The 22,350-nt window shown below is 46.1% G+C and overlaps 2 protein-coding genes across 2 annotated transcripts; both read right to left on the bottom strand.

The window, feature by feature from the left end:
* Positions 1–334: 334 nt before the first annotated feature.
* On the bottom strand, positions 335–5,402 carry LOC112894117 (dihydrolipoyl dehydrogenase, mitochondrial-like). Its single transcript, XM_025961728.1, has 2 exons — positions 5,012–5,402; positions 335–1,834 (listed from the first exon to the last, which is right to left on the bottom strand). The coding sequence occupies exons 1-2, from the start codon at positions 5,399–5,401 to the stop codon at positions 584–586; spliced, it is 1,641 nt and encodes a 546-aa protein (XP_025817513.1). The 5' UTR covers position 5,402; the 3' UTR covers positions 335–583.
* A 713-nt stretch (positions 5,403–6,115) lies between these two features.
* On the bottom strand, positions 6,116–14,971 carry LOC112895463 (hydroxyproline O-galactosyltransferase GALT3). The gene is made up of 7 exons (XM_025963416.1): positions 14,255–14,971; positions 9,209–9,458; positions 8,850–9,125; positions 8,115–8,243; positions 6,996–7,172; positions 6,813–6,920; positions 6,116–6,717 (listed from the first exon to the last, which is right to left on the bottom strand). The coding sequence occupies exons 1-7, from the start codon at positions 14,884–14,886 to the stop codon at positions 6,511–6,513; spliced, it is 1,779 nt and encodes a 592-aa protein (XP_025819201.1). The 5' UTR covers positions 14,887–14,971; the 3' UTR covers positions 6,116–6,510.
* Positions 14,972–22,350: the final 7,379 nt, after the last annotated feature.

Below are 22,350 nucleotides of genomic sequence, written 5' to 3'. Positions count from 1 at the left end.
GTTTTGAGTCCAATAAAAATATGGTTAATGTTATATGCGTAGCATTAGTGTCTCAACGACACCCGCTGCTTGAAAGCTGGAAGAGGCGCGCAAAGCTGCAAAGATACTATTAACAAGCAACTAAATTTTTTTCTGCAATCATCTCACGTTTATGTAGTTATAACCCCCTACAATCGGCAGCGACCATATCAGTTCGTTCGATTAACAGAATATACAGTGGAGTTCCCCAGCTAAATTGATTATCATTGAAAGCTTCACATAAGAATACGGAAGTATTTCACTCGAGGATGGAAAAAAAAAAGAAATAGAAAAGAGAGGAATGTCAACAGATGAGTCGCAGGTAATAGATATAAGAAATAAATCAAGAATCGTTTCAGAGATACACAGAAGTATCAGGATATTATTATTGGGATGTATATAGCAGATAAGTAAAATGAAACAGACTGCTACAAGATGGCATGGGTCAACTCACAGTATTGCCAACATAATGAAATGTGACAATCAGAGGCCTCTTGGTCCCAAAGATCCAAAATTAACTTCCTGATCCAACATTTGGATGATAAGAAAAAAAAACCCCAGGAAATCATATGTGGATTGCCTTGGAGAAGGTTTGTAAGCAAGCCTCCTTGAGGGCCTCGCTCACAGTGGGATGTGCATGGCAAGTGCGGGCAACGTCCTCGCTCGATGCTCCATACTGCAAGGCAAGCACAGCTTCGTGGATGATTTCACCAGCATTGGGCGCCATTATGTGCACACCGAGAATCTTGTCAGTTTCCTTCTCAGCCACCACCTTGACTAACCCCTCAGCATCGTCAATGGCCTTTGCACGGCTGTTAGCCAACAGTGGGAATTTGCCGACGCGGTAGGCGATTCCTAGAGCCTTCACCTGCTCCTCAGTCTTGCCAACAGAGGCAACTTCTGGATGTGTATAGACTACGCCTGGAACTGTGTCATAGTCAACATGGCCTTCCTTTCCAGCAATGAACTCAACACATGCGACACCATCCTCTTCAGCTTTATGGGCAAGCATGGGCCCAGGGATGGCATCCCCAATTGCATAGACTCCCTTAACATTGGTCATGAAGCGCTTATCAACTAGGATCCTGCCAGCCTTATCTGTCTCAACACCAATGGTTTCCAGTCCGATCCCAGAAGTAAATGGGGTTCTGCCAGCAGAGACAAGGACAACATCTGCTTCAAGGATGGTCTGATCACCACCAGCTGCAGGCTCGAGCGTCAGCTTCACGCCATCTCCACTGGTATCACACCCGACTACCTTTGTCTTCAGCATGAATTTGAACTTCTGCTTCTCCAACATGCGTTGGAACTGCTTCCTGACCTCACCATCCATTGATGGTACTATATCTGGCGCAAATTCAACAACAGTGACCTCTGAACCAAGGCGGTTCCAGACTGAACCCATCTCAAGGCCAATATAACCTGCTCCGATTACCACCAGTTTCTTTGGGATCTCAGACAAGCACAAAGCACCAGTAGATGAAACAATTTTCTTCTCATCAATGGTGATTCCAGGAAGTGATTTTACATCAGACCCAGTTGCAATGATTATGTTTTTCCCCTTGACAACAGTGTTACCGCCATCAATCAAATCAACTGACACTTCTGAGGGGGAAGCCAATTTCCCAAAGCCTTTAACATAGGTCACCTTGTTCTTTTTAAAGAGCCCTTCAATCCCTTTTGTTAGTCCTGCCACAGCCTTGTCTTTCTGAGCCATCATGGCTGGAAGGTCCACTTCCAGATTTGAGATCTTAACTCCATGGTGCGCAAAAGAAGTCTTTGCTTCATGGTACATATGCGATGAGTGCAGAAGGGCCTGAAATACAAAATTGGATGCATGGACAGACTTAGAAGTGTTCCTAATGAAGCATGACGATAAAAACAAATCACCTAAGTAGATAATTCCCTAGGGCAATGATACAGAGAAAAACAACAATTGGATCCAAGATAAAAGTGTATAGAGATACGCTCCATAGTTGATGATCCAAGAGACAACTACAGTGTAAATCTTGAGTTGGACTAGTATGAAGTTATAGGCTAGTTTTTGAAAAACTAAATTATAGGCTAGTAAGGAAGAGGTTTAGATCCCATGTACTGATACTTAGCTATGTATCCATACAAACAAAAAATGTACAGTTGAACAACGATAATGATTTGAACAATAGAGCCTGAATCATACTATGCAGCAACGGATTTACAAGCGATGTGCTTATCTCCCACACAGAGAGAAAATACATCATCTCTTAGCACAAGACGGTACTCTGGCTAAAAGAGGACCCAACACAGAGCCCTTTTCATCATTTATATGCTGCACTACATCGTCAACAAGGTTCAAGCATTACACTCATTTAATTTGGTTGTGAATGACAGCCACCACAAAACAAGTAATAAAATACTGTAATACAGCGCCAATCACACATAAATGGTAAACAAAGAATGTTGCCACTCATTAGGGTCACATTGCGTACTATCAAAGAGTCACAAAGGGTAGTTGAGAAACAATTCATAAGAAAAGGTCAGCTAAACTAAAATTATTGACTAGAAATACTATGACTAAAGCACAAAATATCATGATAGATGAGTCCCAGTTCAACCAACAGTCAGATATTGTATGGACCAAAAACAAACCCAATTACTATCAAAAAGGTCAATTGCAGCAGACTAGCAGAAGCAAACTCAGGGACATAGAATCAAAATAAACATCGTTTAACAAATCTAGATTTGTAAAATCGTATCAGTTGTTTGTATTGATCTAATAGTAAGTGTGTGTAAATCAAATTGAAACAGTTACTCTTCTTGCATCACAATATATGACCACATATTACCCTATTATAAGTGGCATGCTGCAATCGTTTATTCTCTTTCACATTATTAAAGTAAGGTGTAAAGATTGGAACATTGCAATTAATACACCTTCATCTTTGTCAACAAGACCAAATTTCATTAGTCCAACACAAGTTGGAGTAAGCTAGAGATGAAACTCACAAGAGCCACCATCAAGGAGGTTAGAGGACACTAAGGAGAGTATTAAGAACAGTATAGTGCAAATTGCTATTTTTTTGGATGTCTTATAGAAGCAGATCCTAACCAATCAGATTTCAAAATGACAGAACAACTAAGAGACAGCAGAAATAAAGCAGAAGATAGAAAACATCTAATCATGAGCATGACAATAAAAGGTTGTGGATTTGGAACACTGATCTGTCTACCAAACATGCATGTATTATTGCAATACTAAAGAGAATTAAGATGATACTTGGAGCAATACTGTCCTATTTTTTAAAATTTGTCATTAACCAAGGAGATGCCAAACCAGCTAGATTTGAAAGAGACAGAATTCCAAATGGACAGCAGAAACAGGGATATTTAATTTTTTTGCCATCGTTACGAACGGCTAGCATTTAAATGCCAGTTTTACAAATACCCCAACATATTTGCCATTGGAGAGAGAAGATTTCCTCATCTTTTGCCAAAATCATGGACGTGGCACGACACATCGGCCGGCCAGCGTGGAGGCCCCACTCGAAATCTCTCTTCTACCCCCGCCTTATCCTTCACGGGTGCCGCGTGAGAGAGAGAGGAGAGCAACAACCGAGAGCCAGCTCTTCAGCACGATGATGTGGAGCTCGGACTCCGACTGCGATGAGCTCGTCGCCGCCGCGACCGCCACCACCTCGGCACCTCCTACCCCTCCTCGTCCGCCGTGCAGTAGCAGCAGCCGCCTTCGATGCCACCGCAGCCTCCTCGCCGGCGTCACCACCAGCGCACCCGGCACCGGGCCAACCGCCATGCCAGGAACAACGACGGCGTGGCGGCGACGGAGGAGGAAGAGCAACGCCCGCCCGCAGAGGTGGAGGCGGAGGACGTATGGCGCGGGCTGCAGCGGCAGCGGGGGGCATAGTCGTGGCTGCGGCGGGCTTCGCGGCCCGTGGTGGTGGCCGGCAGCGCGTGGGCGGGTGGGCCGCTAGCTGTGAATCAAACCGAGGTCAAGTGGTGTTAATTGATTGATCTTGTGCTCATCGATTGGTTGTGCCTCTTGCTTGTGCGATGGTCATGTGAGAGGAAAGTGCTCATTTTCTTATTGCTTGTGGCATGCGGATGACCTCCGATGGTTTCTTGTTTCTCGAACAGCACGGGGAAAAGTTTGTCCTGCTTGTGCGGGCGAGAGGAAGATCTGCTCAGAATCGGCACCCTGCTCTCCTGCATCTCAAGACTCGGCGCGACGCTGTAGCACCCTCAGCACACGCGGATGCCTGTTTATCGACCTTTGCCGGCCAGCCAGCCAACGATGACCAGCAGCGAGGTAGGCGCAGAACACGCATGGCATGAGAAGAGATGTTAGGGATGAAAAGTGGGGTCTGGCTGTCATAGAGAGAGGGAGGTGGAAGGCAGTGGGATGGTGTGGGCAGATAGGTCATTTCAGGTGATCTGTCCAAGCTGGACATCCTATGTGGCCTGCCACGTCTGCGAATTTGGCAAACATACAAGAATTCTTCTCTCTCTTATGGCAAATATGTAAGAGCATTTATAAAATTGGCATTTGAATGCTGACCGTTTGTAAAGATGGCAAAAAATTAAATATCCCGCAGAAACAAAGCAGAACACGCTCACCCTGCGTCAACAATACACATTGGATTTTTGAACCCACCAAACAGGCATGTAATATTGCAACACAACTCAAACCCTAACCGCACATTGCAAAATTAGTCACCAAATCGGAAACTCCGTCCCTTGCAGAACCAAGGTGCAGGCACTTTAACACCAACGCACCCACATCAAAACGCGCAACCAACATCATCTACGATATTACAACAGCAAGAGCCGCACAGCCATCGCAGGCGACCTGGTTTACCCTAGACCCCCACAGCAACAGATCTATGGCCACGAATCATACCGCAGCGCAATGCATCGGAAAGCAGTAACAATAAATCTAGAGGACACGGCAATTGGGGAAGCAAAAGGGGGAGCGAGAGAGGCAGGCCGGGCGCAGAACCTTGGACGGGATGCACCCGACGTTGAGGCAGGTCCCGCCGAGGGTGCCCCTCTTCTCGATGCAGGTGGTCTTGAGCCCAAGCTGCGCGGCCTTGATCGCCGCGACGTACCCGCCGGGCCCGCCGCCCACCACGACGACGTCGCTCTCCTCCCCTGCCGCCGCGTACGCCCTCCACGCGGACACGGCCGCCGCCTGCGGCCGCCGCAGCACGGCCTCCGCCGCGCGCCGCCTCGCGAGGATCGCCAGCGACATCTCTCTCCCTCTCCGGTTAGGGCTTCGCTGTGGTCTGCTTCGGAATAATCCTCGCGTGCTCTGGAAGGAGAGAAGAGGAGGAAGGGGAGCCGGCGGCCAGGAGAGGAGGACGGGGAGGAAGCGAAATGGAAAGCGCATATAGCGGCCGCCGGTGGGCCCCCATCAGAGGGAGGGCATCTGTCGCTTCTGGCCGTAGGATTCCTCCTTTTTTATTCCAAAAAAAAGAACTCCAACGGAAAAATATACTTTTAAGCAAGAAAGAGAAATATTTCTCAACATCAAAAAATGCCATTTCTCTTTTTTTTCTTTTGCTGGTTATTGTTTGAAATGAAAATTATGGTCAGCTGAGATATCTCTGCACAATGGAAATGGGATTAGGTGAGACTAGCCTACCTTTTCCACGACTCCCATTAAGTTTATATTGCAATTAAACATTGTTAATTTTGGTATAGACGTCACGTCATGTTAGCCGCTAACCCTGACTTGGCTATCACCTCTGTTTCTTTCTTGAGATTCTTTTTCGTGAAAAATATGGAGTCAGGCCACCAACTACCTTTTTTTTTTATAACAAACTACCTTTTAAGTTTAGCTTGGACATCGCATGAACGTCCGTTTCCGCGCAGATGGAGCTTTCAGCATCTGAGATGAACATCGCATGAACGTCCGTATGCTCGAAGATGGAGCTTTCAGCAACTGAGATAGACGAGAGTGAAGTTGCTGCTACCCTCTGCATTGCCTCACGTCTCCTCGACAGCCATCAGAAAACAAAGGCTTCCTGTCGTATCTCGTCAGCATTTTGCATGAACTTGGATCAGAGTCACAGCTTCGCGGTGCTGAAAACTTCAGCAAGAATAATGTCAATTATTGGACTCTTATGGCCATTCCTACTAACACGACACAGTGCAAAAGAGAACGGCACTTGTACACATTGCAGAGTAGCTATTTAAGTTCTTGTCTTTAGCATGGCAAGATCAGCAGCAGATGGAAAACTCTCTCAAGTATATGCTTTACAACTCTATTTCAACAGCACCTGTAATACGAAAAACTGAAGAATCCTCAGTGCTACCTTCCCACCTGAAAAACCGAGAGCAAGGACGTATAACATAGGAGTTACCTAATGTTACAACTTACAAGTGTTAAGCGCCTGGTTCCAACAATTTTCCACTGAGCGTCAAAAAATCTCGGTGATGTGTTGTACAAGAAGGCTAATCTATCGCTCTTCCTACTTGCAAATGTTGATGCAGATGCTATTCACAGCATACAGCTTGATAATCCGTCTTAAGCTTCTCCCACAAGCACATCATAAGCCTTGGGGTCTGGTAGTGGGCAAGGACATAGTCCGACTCGCATCCTTCACTGTAGAATCGATCATCAGTCACGATGTTTACTTGCTGACCGCTGCTCTTGTACTGTTGGATCCAAATCCCCATTGCCACATCTTCGAGTTTGAATAGCTGAGGCAGCAACAAGATAAATCAAGACCTGCATCGACGCACACCAAAATAACACAATAGGAATTCCATGGATATGTTTTGAGTTCATTTCTTACCTGAAGAGTCAGTTCCTGATGCCCTCGGACTACAAACTTAGCAATGTCACGTGAGATTATGTAACCGGGACCATGTGCCCATGGTGGATACATGTCGAAAGGCCATTCCTGCATTTCTCACGAGTATGAAAAAGCAACCAAACAAATGAAATCTTCTTGCATAATAAATGGTGCAGGCAATACCTTCCGACTGATGAACCATTTGCTATCTTTATCTCTGTGTGGTGAAGATTGGAAAGAAATAAGACCATACAGAAGGCCATGGGAGTTGCTCTTCTTCAGGCTTGAGATCACTTCATCGATCCGAACAAAAGCATCATCATCTGTTTTCATGATGTACTTTGCAGGAACAATTTTGGTCTGCAAAATTGCAACAAAAAAACACTTATATAAATGTATGCTAATAGGATGTGCATGCATTTATTTTAACTCTGCTTATATGTGCAATTTGAAAAGTTATTAAATCAATACAACACAACGTCACCATAACACAACAGGCAAATAAAAAACCATGACAAATTAAATTTCAATTCTTTCCCTCAATCAAGTAGCAAGGCAACAATGCCTTGTGCCCCAACTTTCTCATTTCAATTTTTGTCAAAATGTGTAACTACACAACAAATGGTGAAGCTTACAAGCTATACCTCAAGTATTCCATTTGATTAGTACACAAACTATATGATTAGGCTGCAGGTATAATAGCAAGTAAAAACAACATAAACTGCAAAGGTATAGATATCTTTTACACTTCATGGAAACTATTAACAGTTTGTAGAGGTCTAGAGGACCCTGTCTGCGAGCAATAAAAGAAGCATGTGGGATTCAAGGGGCTGGAAAAATCCAACTTTTAAGCAGCCAGTGCGCAGCCTTGTAAGTTTTTTTAAGGGTACCATATGATAGGAATGAGCCAAGAAATCTATGAAACACATAAGTACTAGGAAACAGAAAACAATCCAACCTAGTTTTAATAGACTGCTGATTCTGATTGCACCAAGCTGTAGTATACCGAAATTGTAAAACTACAGGTCAGATAAGACTCTAAGTCTCATCATCTGAATTATCCTCAAGTCAGACTAACAAAATAAAAGGATATGGAGAAATGCCATAAATAAAGGTCAATTGTTATTTTGAAATCATGCAAATAAAATATTAGAATTCAATGCGTACTTTCAAGATTAAGATGGTCCATAGTCCAAACAAATGAAGTTTTTTTTTGAACACGCAGGAGAGCTGCTTGACATTTCATTAAGAGAGAAAAAAAGACTCAAAATAACAAGGTAAAGCCTAAAAAAGAGAACATACCCCAAACATGCAAATTGATATGGTCTTGAAAGTGATCAAACTATAGTAGTCAACAAAGGGCATCAATTGGATGTCACCATACAATTGAGCTTCTCTCCATAATTCCATATTGACCTGCTCACTCTTGTGCTGCATTTTGGGCATAAAGAAAGATGATGTAAGAATGGAAGTAGAATTGATTACCATTGAGAATAACTGAATATTGAAAGTAGCTTAGACAACAGGCACAATTGTATGCAAGAGAGAAGTTTCACTATTAAAGAATACAAATGGACATGATTCACGTTGTCAATAATATTCGTAATGCAAGCAGATGTTCTTGCATACTTAGGAGCTAGATTAGAGGTGAAACAATACTTTTGACGAATGCAAAATGGAGCCTATAAAATACGTCCTTCCAGTTTATCCTTTATAGGTAATTTTTTGTAAAAGTTTCATCTTGATCGTCACTCTTGCATATTCAACTAAGGAAGAAAGAAGTGCTATAATATCGGTTTGACATGGTGTTCTCTACTCTTTTATAGAACAACAGTGCCTTGTCCAGTGGAGATGAAAATTTAAGTTCTTATATGATAAAGCTAGTGGGAAAATGGGAGCATAATTAGGCTATGAAGATGTGAGAATAAGCAAGTGGTTCTTTGTCCACTAGGATGTCTCAACTAAACAGAGACACTGGTTCAAAAGAAAGAATTAGAAATATTGTAACAGTACTCAAGGCGCATAAAGTGAACTTACAAGACCAGAGAAAAATCGGACTACTACATCGCCTGAACGGACAGCCTCATATTGCATCCATGTTCGCCTCAGAGCCATCCGGCGCTTGAAGTTGTTTCCAGTAGAGAAAACACCAACCAGTAGAAAAGTTCGCTTCTTTGGCAGAGGTGGGGCCTTCAGAAGCGCGACACTAGCCATGTCTATTTCTTCTGAAACTGGCAATCCATTAGCCAAGAATGACAAGAGCTCCAAATCACCAGAAACCTTGACTTCTGCTATCAACCATGGCTCTGACCTCTATCAAAAACCTAAACGCTTTCACAATTATGCAACACTCACAAAATCGAATTATGAAGTCTTATTGCTTTGAAAAATCTCACCTCTCTATAGGCAAATGATGTTTCATGCCAGCCATTTAGTGTCATATGGAACCCCTCGACACCAGCCCACACTGTTACCGTAAAAGGCTCTCCTTCAACAATTGAGAAGCTGCCACTTAACTGTCTGCGCTCTTTTGGCCTCTGCCCATCTTCAGGTTGGTTCCCAGTGACGTTTACCATGGTATTGTTATTCTCCTGGATGATGCTGGCCCCCACTTTCTCATTGCAACGAACAAGCCCATCGACTAGACTGGTCAAACATATAGCAAAGAGAAATTTTCTTTTATCAGTACCAGCAGAGACTATAAATAACAAGATGAATGTTTAGTAACTAAAATCCTAAAGATGAAAAATTATTTTCCAACAGTAAGATACTAAGATGCACGATAAAGGATGCTAACAGAAGCATACAATCAAGTGATTGAATGGGGGCAACTTATTATAACTGGACTTTCCAGTCAGGAGTTGGCATTACTAGAACTGCTAAATTAATAGATCAAAGTTTGAATTGCAAATTTAAGGAACTCATTATGTAAATATACTACAGAACACCATAAGAAACAAATACAACAAAAACAACAACAACAACAACTTAGCCTTTTGTCCCAAGCAAGTTGGGATAGGCTAGAGATGAAACCCACAGAAAATAAGAATAAGAAACACAAAAAGGGCACAAGCCAAAGGAAGAGTTAGGGGTTAAACAAAAAGTAACAAAGGTCACGGTTCAGATACGTTAATTGCTAATCTCCAAGCGCTCCTATCCATAGCTAATTCCTTAGCGATATTCCACTCCTTAAGGTCTCTCTTAACCGTCTCGTCCCAAGTTAGTCTAGGTCTACCTCTACCTCTCTTTACATTATCGCGCCGCTTTAAAACTCCACTACGCACCGATGCCTCGGGAGGCCTCCGTTGTACATGTCCAAACCATCTCAACCGATGTTGAATCAACTTCTCCTCGATAGGTGCCACCCCGACCCTATCTCGAATCTCTTCGTTCCGGACTCTATCCCTTCTTGTATGCCCGCAGAACCAATGCAGCATACGCATCTCCGCTACACTCAGTTGCTGGACATGTCGCCTTTTTGTAGGCCAACATTCAGCACCGTATAGTATCGCCGGGCGAATCGCCGTCCTATAGAACTTACCTTTTAGCCTCTGTGGCACCTTCTTGTCACAGAGGACGCCCGAAGCCTGCCGCCACTTCAACCAACCGGCTGAAATTCTATGTCTAACATCTTCATCAATGTCTCCATCTTTCTGAAGCATTGATCCTAGATACCGGAAAGTATCCTTCTTGGCCACCACTTGACCTTCGAGGCTAACGTCCCCATCCTCATGCCTAGTCGGGCTAAAGTCGCACATCATATACTCGGTCTTGGTCCTACTCAGTCTGAACCCCCTCGACTCTAACGTGTGTCTCCACAGCTCTAACTTCATATTAACCCCTACCCTACTCTCGTCGACTAGCACCACATCATCAACAAAGAGCATACACCAAGGGATATCACCCTGTATGTCCCTTGTGACCTCATCCATCACCAAAGCAAATAGATAAGGGTTCAATGCTGAACCCTGATGTAGTCCTATTTTGATTGGAAAGTCACTGGTATCGCCATCACATGTTCGAACACAAGTCATCGCATCCTTGTACATATCCTTGATGAGGGTAATATACTTAGTTGGGACTTTGTGTTTTTCCAAGACCCACCACATGACGTCTCTCGGTACTTTGTCATACGCCTTCTCTAGGTCAATAAAGACCATGTGTAAGTTCTTCTCCTCTCTATATCTCTCCATCAACTGTCGTACTAAGAAAATCGCCTCCATGGTCGACCTCCCAGACATGAACCCAAACTGGTTTTGAGTCACCCTTGTCAATCTTCTTAGGCGATGCTCGATAACCCTCTCCCAAAGCTTCATCGTATGGCTCATCAGCTTAATCCCCCGGTAGTTAGTACAACTTTGAACATCTCCCTTGTTCTTGAAGATTGGTACTAATATACTTCTTCTCCATTCCTCCGGCATCTTGTTTGACCGGAAAATTAGGTTAAAAAGCTTAGTTAACCATACTACCGCCCTCTCGCCCAGGCATCTCCACACCTCAATGGGGATGCCATCGGGACCCATCGCTTTACCTCCCTTCATCCTCTTCAGAGCCTCCCCGATCTCTGTCTCCTGAATCCTCCTCACAAAGCGTCTGTTGGTATCATCAAATGAGTTGTCCAACTCGAAGGTAGGACCCTCATTTTCCCCATTAAACAACTTGTCGAAGTATTCTCTCCATCTGTCCTTGATCTCCTCATCCTTCACCAGAAGTCGATCTGTCCCATCTTTGATGCATTTGATTTGGTTTATGTCCCTTATCTTCCTCTCGCGGGTACTAGCTATCCTATAAATGTCCTTCTCTCCTTCCTTCGTACCTAGCCGTTGATGAAGGTCATCAAAAGCATAACCTTTCGCTACACTTACAGCTCGCTTTGCAGACCTCTTCGCTAATCTATAGCCCTTGATGTTGGTTGCGCTCTTGTCGAGGTGAAGGCGTTTGAAACACTCCTTCTTCTCCTTAATAGCCCTTTGCACCTCATCATTCCACCACCAAGTCTCTTTCACTTCCTGCTTGCCTCCCCTGCTCACACCAAACACTTCTGAGGCCACGTTCCGAACACATGTCGCCATCTTTAGCCACATATCATCTACATCTGCTCCTTCTTCCCAAGACCCCTCGCCTAGCATCCTCTCTTTAAACGTTTGTGCCTCTTCCCCTCTAAGCTTCCACCACTTCGTTCTCGCAATCTTGGCACGTTTATCCCGGTGGGCACGTACCCGAAAACGAAAATCCGCTACCACAAACTTGTGTTGGGGGACCACACACTCCCCAGGTATCACCTTACAATCTAAGCAGGCACGTCTATCCTCTCTCCTAGCAAGGATAAAATCGATTTGGCTCGAGTATTGTCCACTATGGAAGGTCACTAGATGAGACTCCCTCTTTCTAAAGAGGGTATTCGCTAACAGCAGGTCGTAGGCCAACGCAAAATTCAAAACATCCTCCCCCCCTCGTTCCTACTACCATACCCGAAACCCCCGTGTACTTGCTCATATCCTACATTAGTCGCACCCACATGGCCATTGAGGTCTCCTCCTATGAAGAGCTTCTCACTGATAGGCACGGTACTAACCATGCTATCGAGGTCTTACCAGAACTGACTCTTGAAACTCTCACTAAGACCTACCTGAGGGGCATAGGCACTGATCACATTCAGAACCAAACCTCCAATGACCAACCGCACTAGGATAATCCGATCGCCTTGCCTCCTAACATCTACAACTCCATCCTTAAGGCTCTTATCGATCAAGATGCCTGCACCATTCCTACCCGAAGTTGTCCCCGTGTACCAAAGCTTGAAGCCAGAACCCTCCACCTCCTTCGCCTTCTGGCCCTTCCATTTAGTCTCCTGCACGCATAGAATATTTACACGCCTCCTAATTGCTACATCGACTAGTTCTCTTAACTTACCTGTTAGAGACCCTACGTTCCAACTACCATAAGAAACAAATAAAAAGTATAAAAGAGTAAATCTTCATGAATGCTTACTCTTTCTATAAATACTCCAAAAAATTGATAAACACATCCATATGTTCAAGTTTGTAGTTAATCACTTCTTGTCTTGTAGGATTCCCTATAGACTATTTTAGATCTCTAGTCCTTTACCGTGGCAGGTCACCGTGTTAGTCAATTGTCATTAGAGTACTGCGTGCTTGTAATAGACATGGTAAGCTGGTACATGAACAATCTAATAACACCTTGATCTTGGTCACAGATACAGTGGTGTACATAAAATTACTCACAAGTACTGTTTCATTATTCATTAAGTTTTTTTAACTGTAGTCAGCAATCAACAGAGGGCATGTGCAATGCAGGACGATATCACTGAAAAGGTCCACATATCACCTTGTCTACTAAAACTTTAATCACTAGCAAATGTACCTTAAATAAACCTGATATTTCATTCATTAAAAAATGCAATACAACTATCTCAACCATGACAAAACCAGAATCATTACTAAATACTAATTCAAGAATAAGATCATATGGCAATTTCTTCAGGCTTCACTGGCACCTCAAATGAAACACCCACCCATGCTGATCTACACTCAGCATGTTTTTTATGGCAATGTGATTATAGGCAAGGAACAATCTTATCAGCTGTAATTTGCATGTTTATAAATATTTCCTTGATTATAGCAGTTTACTGTGATTTATAAACTAGATTCCTGTAAGTTTCTTATTGTTTGGATCTGTTGATAAAAAGCTCTTAAATAAAAATCAGTTCTCAGCTACCCCCCAGAATTTGTGTTTATGTCCACAACACATTTAAGCTATGTAGACTCTTAAACCCTGAAGCAAACCTGATAAGTCCTGAACTAAGTACGAACCATGACACAGTGATAGCCTGATAGGAATCAAAGCCTCAACCACGACGCAAGGAAACTACTGCTTGTTGGACTATCAAGCGATTACTTTCCTTCTAGCCAAAATACTAATCCTTTGCATATTCTTTCACATCAAATGTGTGACAATCAATGAGATGAGATGGAGGAGGCACATCAGTATCTTAGAGCATCTCAAGCAATAGCCCCTAAATCAGACCCTCGATATGCTAAATGGGGACTGCCTCTATTTCGGGCTTCCAAATTTGTTTCAACTCCAGCAATAACTCTCAATTCTAACTTATAATAGAGGGCGCCCTAGAGACCCCTAGAAATGGAGGGCGAAGGAGAGTATTTTGAGGCCTCCCCAAAATAGAGGGCCTAGTAGAGGGTCTGCTGAGTGCATCTTTTTGTTTAACCCTCCAAACTTAAGATAGGAGGTTGTTTAGAGGATCTGCTGGAGCTGCTCTTACATTCCTACCAGTAAGTAGAGAGCAGCACAGGCATAAGCAAGTTTCAAGACTTGAAATCGTAGATAAAACTAACTAGTGAACTAGATTTTAAAATCATTTCATTCACTAGACATGCAGATCAAGATAAAATTAGGAAGTTAACCTTCGCTGCAAGCTGCCATTGCTACTGCCGACATCACCAACTGGCGGGCATCGCTCCCACTTACCCCACCCTTCCTCGGGCGTCCAGGAATTCTGCTCCACCACCATCCCCGCTGCTCCCAGGCTCACATTGACCTGCATAAGCACCTGGCCGCCCGCACCCACCATCTCCACCTGGAACCGGGCCGCCCCCTCTCTGGGCACCCCGATCACCGTCACCGCGGCGCCCTCCGCGAGCCCGCACGGGATCCTGGCACGCCCCGCGCCCAGATCCCCTTCCACTGACGCCGGGCAGCTGGGCCCTCCGGTGCGCCCCTCCTCGCCTGCCGCGGCGGCGTCGGCCACAGCCAGGGTGAGGTTCCGCCAGGCATCGGCGGCCTCGAGGACGCCCGCGGCGGTGCCCGGGAGCGCGTCGGAGCGGCAGAGGAGCGGGCGGAGGAGGGCCCAGGAGAGCTGGGCGGTGGAGTTGGCGGGGGGAGGGTAGAGGTCGGAGAGGCCGGGGAGGGAGGGGAGGAGGTGGGCGACCGGGCCGGTGGCGGCGGTCGTGGGAGGTGGGACTGGGGAGGGCGAGGGCGAGAGGAGGAGCACGACGGCGAGCGTGAGGATGAGGAGCACGCCGGAGCATTTCCTCATGGCAGCGAGCGAGGGAGCGAGCCGGCGAGGGCAGCGGAACGGGCGGGGCACGGCCTCACGCCGTCACGCGTGCCGGTTGTCTGGACTGTTGTTGACTGACCAGCCTCCATGAGTCCAAATTCTCTTTTCAAGAACGGAAAAACTATTACTCCATTCGTTCAGAGTGCAATTCTATTCTTTTATTGAAATAGATTATAGGTGGTATGAAATAACCTCCATGCTATCATAGATAAATGCAAATCAAATGTCGAATGTGACCACTGAAATAGTTATTGTCCAATTTCTACAATTCCACTCTTTTATAGGATTTTTTAAAAGTTAGAATTGCAACTTTCATAGGATGGAGAGAGTGTTTTTAGAAAAGCTGGAAAACTACTATTAACCGAGTATTTTTTTACAATTCTAACCGATTGTTTTTGGACCATATTTTGAGACTTGCTTGCTGATCCACGCGGAGAAGAAATTTTGTTATTTGACACTCAATTCGCGCACCTCACTAGATTCGCATGTTTTTTAAAATTTGACACCACAAACACGAATATTTTCAATTTAGGTGTATCTCTCCTCTTTTCTTCAATTTTCTTACTTTTCTTTTCTTTTTCCCCGCCTAAGTACGGTCAATTTTACCCCTCCCTCTAATTCATCTCTCTCTACCTCGGCTGACCATCTCTCTTGTGCCTCTCTCGGCTGGCCGTTACTGTGCCACCGCCATCCACTGTTGTGCCCGCTCGCATAGAACCCACAACCAGCGGCGATGTAGCCAGCGCTAGTGAGAGTTCCACACCTAGTGTCAGTATTTTGGATCACCGACTAATAAATTTGTGTTTGCGCGTCTAGCTTGGATGGTGTGCAAAAAAGACACACATGTTTATACTGGTTTGAGCAGAACGTCCCTATATCCAGTTCGAGCTGCTCGTGTACTTGCACTTATTTGCAGTAGAGATTACAAATGGTCGAGAGAGGAAACGAGCTCCCAAGTCTCTAGTGGCAAAGTGTATGTGTGAGTGTGTCTAGAGTCCCCCTCTTGCCGCGGGGGGGGGGGGGGGGGGGGGGCTTCCCTTTTATAGATCAAGGGGAAGAGGTCGGATACACAAGAGAGAGATAACAAGAAGAAAAGGAGGGTCCTCGGGATCCCGCTGCTCCCCTTTGGCCCTGTAGATGACGACGAGGGTGTCCCTGCGCCGCCCCCGGTGCGATGGGCAACGTGCGCTCCAACACGATATGCGGCGCGGCCCCCCGTGTGTCTGGTGGCGCGAGCCCCCGTCGTGGTGGACGACGTGCGCCCCAACAAGACGGGTGGCTTGAGCCCCCGGCGTGTTTTGCGGCTTAAGCCCCGGCATGACGGGCAGCGGGAGCGCGCCGTTATGGCCTGTCACCTCTGAGGGTCACATCGAGGCATGCCCTCGCTTGTCCCGCGCTAGAGGTTTGACCTCCAACAAGACCCTTCACTCCCATGGGACCCCGAGGGCCCCACATCCCTGAGGCGGGTACGGCCGAGCCCGTGCCCTCGGGGTCGGGCGAATCGGGGCTACCCCTCCGGTGTCGAGCGAAGCGAGGCTCCCCCTCCGGGGTCGGGTGAGGCCAAGCCTGTGCCTTCGGGGTCGGGCGAGGCGGAGTCCTCCCCGTATGGGTCGGGCGAGACCGGGTCCACACCCTTAGGGTCGGGTGAGGTGGAACCTAACTCCCGGCGGCTGGGCGAGGTGGCTCGTGTCCCGGGTCTAGGCCTGTTATTGGGCAGTCGATGTTCCTTCAACCGTCGGGCCATCCGTAGTCGTGTGACGGCCCGGTTAGGCCAAGCTGCATGGTTAGAAGAGCTAATCCGCGGTTAGTCCCCTAGGACCACACTTTGGGGTACTCTTGATATTCTCCCCCATCACCTAGGTTCAGAGGGCGGAGAAGAGGCGTAGCTCCCCATACTGCAGGGTGGGGCAGCTGCCCCAGCTATCGTTTAAGTAGAGACTCTCTTCCCATGGCGTTCAAGGTGGCCGGGAGTGGCAACTTGGGGTCTGTCCGGCGTGTTTGGCATCAGATGGCCAGAGAAGGAAGAAGAAGAGCGTCTTGGGCTGGTGTATGCGCCTAAGTCAGTTAATGGACCAATTCATTTTAGGCCCAACGTAGTACATGAAGAACTCAAAAATATCATCTCGCCCATGTCTCTGCATCTGATCGAGACAACCTGGCGCCGATTCGGCGAACAGCGGGCACGAAACCCTGGCCGCGTCGTCGCCTGGTCACCACTCGCCCATGCCAGCTACCCGCCACGGTGCCACCAGTTGCCGAGGACTCGCTGGGAAGATTTAGCCGATGGCCTGCTCCTCCTCCATTGCGGTGAATGAAGGGGCTGGTGTTGTCATGCGGTGAATGGTGCACGGCTCTCGGCGCCGCCGGTCGGCGGTGATGCTGCGGTCGAAAGGAATCGGTACTCGGAGCCTAAGAGGGGGAGGGGAAGGGGTGAATTAGGCAAATTTAAAACCTTAACCTATGGCTCTTTGCACAAAATATAAACTAGATCATGCTATCTAGATGTGCAACTATGGTTCATTTAGTATAAAACTCCCATCCCAAAAGAGTTTTGTAGCGTGTAGCCAATTCTAGCAAGATACTACTCTAAGAAAGTAAAGGCACTCAAGTTGCAACTATGAAATGCGGAAACGTAAAGAGGGGATGAGAGAAAGCAAACTCTTGACACGTGATTTATCCTGTGGTATCGGTAGGCATTAAGCCACCCCTAGTCCACGTTGTTGAAGCACTCACAAAGAGTATTGCTTCCAGGTCACCAAGTTTCTTCCAGGATTCCTCTTGACTTGCCACAAAGACTCGGCCACTAAGGCTCATGCCAAGTCCCCCGGTCATCTTGACGCCGCCTTCACTATGAAGCTTCCCATGAAGGAGGGGTCTCCTCATCCCCCGCATAAAGCCATCATCACCGCTCCATACCAAGCCGGAGGGTCGAAGACTTGCTGGCGAGTCACCAAGACTTTAAGGAGCCGGCACACCGAGGTACAAGCTTAAGATTCACTCAAGAATCAGCACAAGATCACAACACCTTGCTCTCACACTCTCTCTAGAGCTAGCCTAGCACTACACCTCACAAAGCTTGTGCTAAACCTAAGGATTTGATCAATGAGCTCTTTGATTGGCTTGGAGAACTTCAACAGAGTTTTTGTAACTTCTCACGAACTCCAACAGCCTCAAATAATCTGGGGTGAGGCTTTATATAGGCTAGAGATCCACTCCTAGCTGTTACATGCTTTTACCCAGAAAAGTATAAAGCGTCGGTTAAACCGGTCGCAACCATTAGTTTAACTAATCACACTAATCTTGCCTACTAGCCATTAAACTCTAAATGCTATCTTCTGCTGACGTCATTGCATCGACGCCTTACACCGACGGGTGCCTGTCCAACCGGTCCTAAAGGGTTTGTGCCTTGAAGCCTTCTGCTGCTTGAAATGCTTACTAAGTAATCAATTGACCAATGCACCGATGCCTTTGCAGGTAGCATCGATTCAACCAGTGCTGAAGGCACTTTTGACCAAAACTCTCTGGAGCTTCTGTTCACATCACCATACCAATTTGGAATTGCACCGACGCCACCGTTGGCTCAACTGGTGATACTGAGTTTTCCTACACTCGATCACTGTTGCAATTTCCAATGCACCGCTCAGTTCAAATATGATGCGTCAGCTTAACTGGTGCATGCATTCATCCTGAACCTTGTCCAATTCGTCGCTACGAACAATTGGACACCCTAAAAATATTCTATGTAGTTTTTCACTTCAACTTGGGCACCTTGTCAGCGGTTTGAACCATCTTGTATATGAATTGGACTCCATCCATAGGACCTAAAAATCCTACAAACTTGAGCTCACAAACTTATTAGTCCCCTTGACTATGTTGTCAAACAATCACCAAAATTACAATTATGGCCTAATGGGGCCACGTTCCTTATAGTGGTGCTTGGTCCTCTTACTGTTCATGCGCAGGCAGTCGGTGAGTCGACCAGTGCGGAGGTGCTGCTGGCTACTGCTGCAATTGGTGTCGTGGAATGTTGGTGGCCTTAGCTTTGCCCTACGGGGCTCAACCTGGGCAGCGTTTTGTTTCAAAAAAAAACTGGCAGCGCGACGGCGCGTGTGCGCGGAGGTCATCTCCGGCCATTGCCCAGGTGACAAGTAACGGCTGGCTGCCGACATACCAGGTAAGCTCTGCCCCAGCTAAAAGTTTGAGCGAGCTATGTGTGACGGAACCGGCAAATTAAAACTCTAATTAGGGCGCTTTAGCTTAACGGCTTAATTTGGCGATCCTTTCTCAACCCACGGCCCAATCGAAACAACACCGGTAGTCCCACGCGAAGTTGGGCGCAAATGGTACAGCATGACATAACTTGAAAATACACAAGAGTGACAAAATGATAACAACAAGAGTTTTACAAACCGAGTTCGAAATACATAATATTATACCAGAGTATTTGCCTTTTATACAAAGTTGGATAACATGGAATCTACCCACTACCACATCCAATAACGGATAAGAATTTCATAGTCAGCCCACGAGTGTGCAATCCCATGCACATCTAAAGTTACGCGCCTGGATCCTCGACATCCCACCCCTCCGCGTCCAGCCGAACAAACTTGGCGCAACACAGATAGAAGTCCACGTGTGCGGGTCCTGAAAACAGTTTTCCAACAAAACCCTGAGTATACTAATACTCAGCAAGTCTTACCCAACCAGTGGGTATAACTTAGCCCACGTATCTACACATGCAAAGCATTTGGCTGGTGGTTATTTTGCAGAAAAAGCGACTAAAGTAATCCCTTACTTTCATTATTTTAGCTCCAGCTTCTATTTAACTTAACTATAATCTAATCATTGGCATAACCTATCTATAGCACACATGTGAAGCATTAACCTTAATTCAAAGTATGGATCCTCATCTTTATTTCTTATCGTCCCCAACATAATACTACGCTGCAACGCAGTGACCAAGGTGCTCATATCCGAGAGCGACTGACGGCGAATCGATTCGATTTAACCTTGCAAGGTGGACCTAACCATCACGGCACGCGTATGCCCCGTCGGACCACACGCACCATCATTCCCCTCCTCGCATCGAACTACAGGACCGCCCCACCTGCATATAGTTAGCCGAGCCCTACGAGAGACCACCAAAAGTAAACTCATGCATCCCAATTCTCTGCGGCCACTCGACTCGCCCTAAGGGGTGGGTAGAAGTTCTGTACTTCCGAAGCAAGGCAGTACTCGGCTTACCGGTTTCGACTACCTCCTACTCCCGGCGTGCGGTTAGTACAATTCAAACATGATCAGCAGGGCCAACAACGGCTCGGTCCTTAACCGACACAGGCGGAACTACACCTCTCCCGCCCGGTCTCAGATTCTATTCTTTCTTTCTTTTCAAGACTTTCATCCATAAATTAGTAACTCATATATGGAAACATAAAGCTATCCTATATCTCGCGAGTAACCAAGAATTACTCGACTTCTACCGAGTTCTATTAAGCATAGCATTTCTATCATCCTATACATACTAGTGCAACTCAAGGACACCTAGGGTTCATGCAACTAGGGTTTCAAACAACTCCTAAACGTAATGCATAAGCAATAACTACATATATAGGTGTCATAATTTAAAAATTAATAGGATGTGCACCGGGGCTTGCCTTCGGGCTGCTGCTCAGAGCTAGGGGCAGACGGGCCTTGGGCCGGATCCTTGCGAACCCCCTGTTGGACTTGCTCCGGGTGCTCTTTCGCCTCCGCGATCACTTCATATACGACTCCTTCGGCAGCGGCGTCTACATGTATGCACATGACATGAGAATGTATGCAAATACAATATGCAACAACAATCTTTGAAATGCCCAAGTAGAAACACTACAAATTTACCCCAAATTTACCTAATTCTATATCCAATAGTTCTAATAAAACCCGGAATATCCGGATTCATATCCGGAGTATCCGGACTCCGAAGTCCGGAGTTTCCGGGCCTATACCTGGAGTTTCCCACGGAGTATCCCAAACCTGGAGTATCCGGGCTTATACCTGGAGTTTCCCCCGGAGTATCCCAAACCCGGAGTATCTGGGCTTATTCCCAGAGTTTCCGGGCTTGACAGCATTTTCGCCCCAAAAACTGAAATCTTGATTTTTGGCAAAACCACCACACCAAATTTGAAACCCTCTTGAATCCTAGTTGAAGGATGCATATAGAGATAATTGACCAAAGGAAATCACCTAGAACATCCTAAAACAACCAAATCGGCGAGCCCTAGCTTCTAGTACCTTGAGCTAGTTCCTCTCGCAAGAAAACTCGAGAACGATGTCGCCCCAAGGTGTAATACTTGTAGAAGATGATCCTCCACGCCGAGTGAAGCTCCCTTAGCCTTGGAATCAAGTTGAAATGAAAGATTTCGGAATCTAGAGCTTAGGGGAGAGGGAGAGCTCGTGAGGGAGGCGAGGGAGAGAGAGGTAACGGGAGAGAGTGAGAGTGAGGGAGAGAGAGAGAGAGTGATATTTTCTATTTAAAAGATTGTGGGGTCCAGATGACCACATTATGGAAATAGAAACTCCACGCCCGGAGTATCCGGGTGTTACACTATGCCACTGGGGTGGAGGATGAACCTAGCTCAGCGATGGTTTTCCTTTCTCTCTTAGCTCCATGTCAGCTAGCAAATTGGAATGGTTGTTGGAGGTGGTCTTTGGGTTCTAGGATGGGGTTGGAGTTGGGAAATGTGGTTCACTAAATTCGACGAATTTAGAGAGAGCTGCGCTAGCATAGTGGTGGCATCAGTTCACAAGCAAGGTGGTAAGGGACACCTCCAACCTAGAATGGGCCAGACAATAAGGATGGCTGGTAGGTAGAGTTGGGATGATGCGAAGGTAACCACAATATCGATGGCGGGACATTGTAGTAAAACATGATAAGTTCAAATGGTAAACTAGAGACCACACAATCTGTATTAACCAACGCTATTCTAACATGGTTGGTGAGCTTAGATTCGAATGGAGCTAACAAAGCCCTAGTGGTAACTCGAGGGAAACACTTATCACAACACATGCATCTGTTGTTCTTGATTGGGTTGGATAGCCGTATGAATAAAATTTTCGTAGAGTTCAATATCACCTAAATCAGACTTTGGAGTAAGAAATTATGGCCATTTTGAATTGGTATTGTGCTGGCAACTTGGCTCAGCCGGTCCAGCAGGCTCAGTTGAGATTAGTCTATATGGTTACTTTAAAACCAGCTAAGCTGGATTGAAAGCCGGTTTTCAACCCAGCTTAACTTAGGGTCCCCAGGTTAACCGTTCTATCTCTAGTTCAAACTTGACTCAGCCGATTTTCACCTATGCTGCACTATTTTTGAGGGTGGAATATTATTCCACCCTCAACCCCTCCTTCTTGCATAGCTATTCTAACACGAAAAACACACTTCTGGAGACCATTTAAGCTCTCCCC

The sequence above is a fragment of the Panicum hallii genome, chromosome 5 (assembly GCF_002211085.1).
Source record: "Panicum hallii strain FIL2 chromosome 5, PHallii_v3.1, whole genome shotgun sequence".
NCBI classification, from domain to species: Eukaryota; Viridiplantae; Streptophyta; class Magnoliopsida; order Poales; family Poaceae; genus Panicum; species Panicum hallii.
The sequence above is the reverse complement of the archived record's forward strand: the minus strand, read 5'-3'. Positions and strand labels throughout refer to the sequence as shown.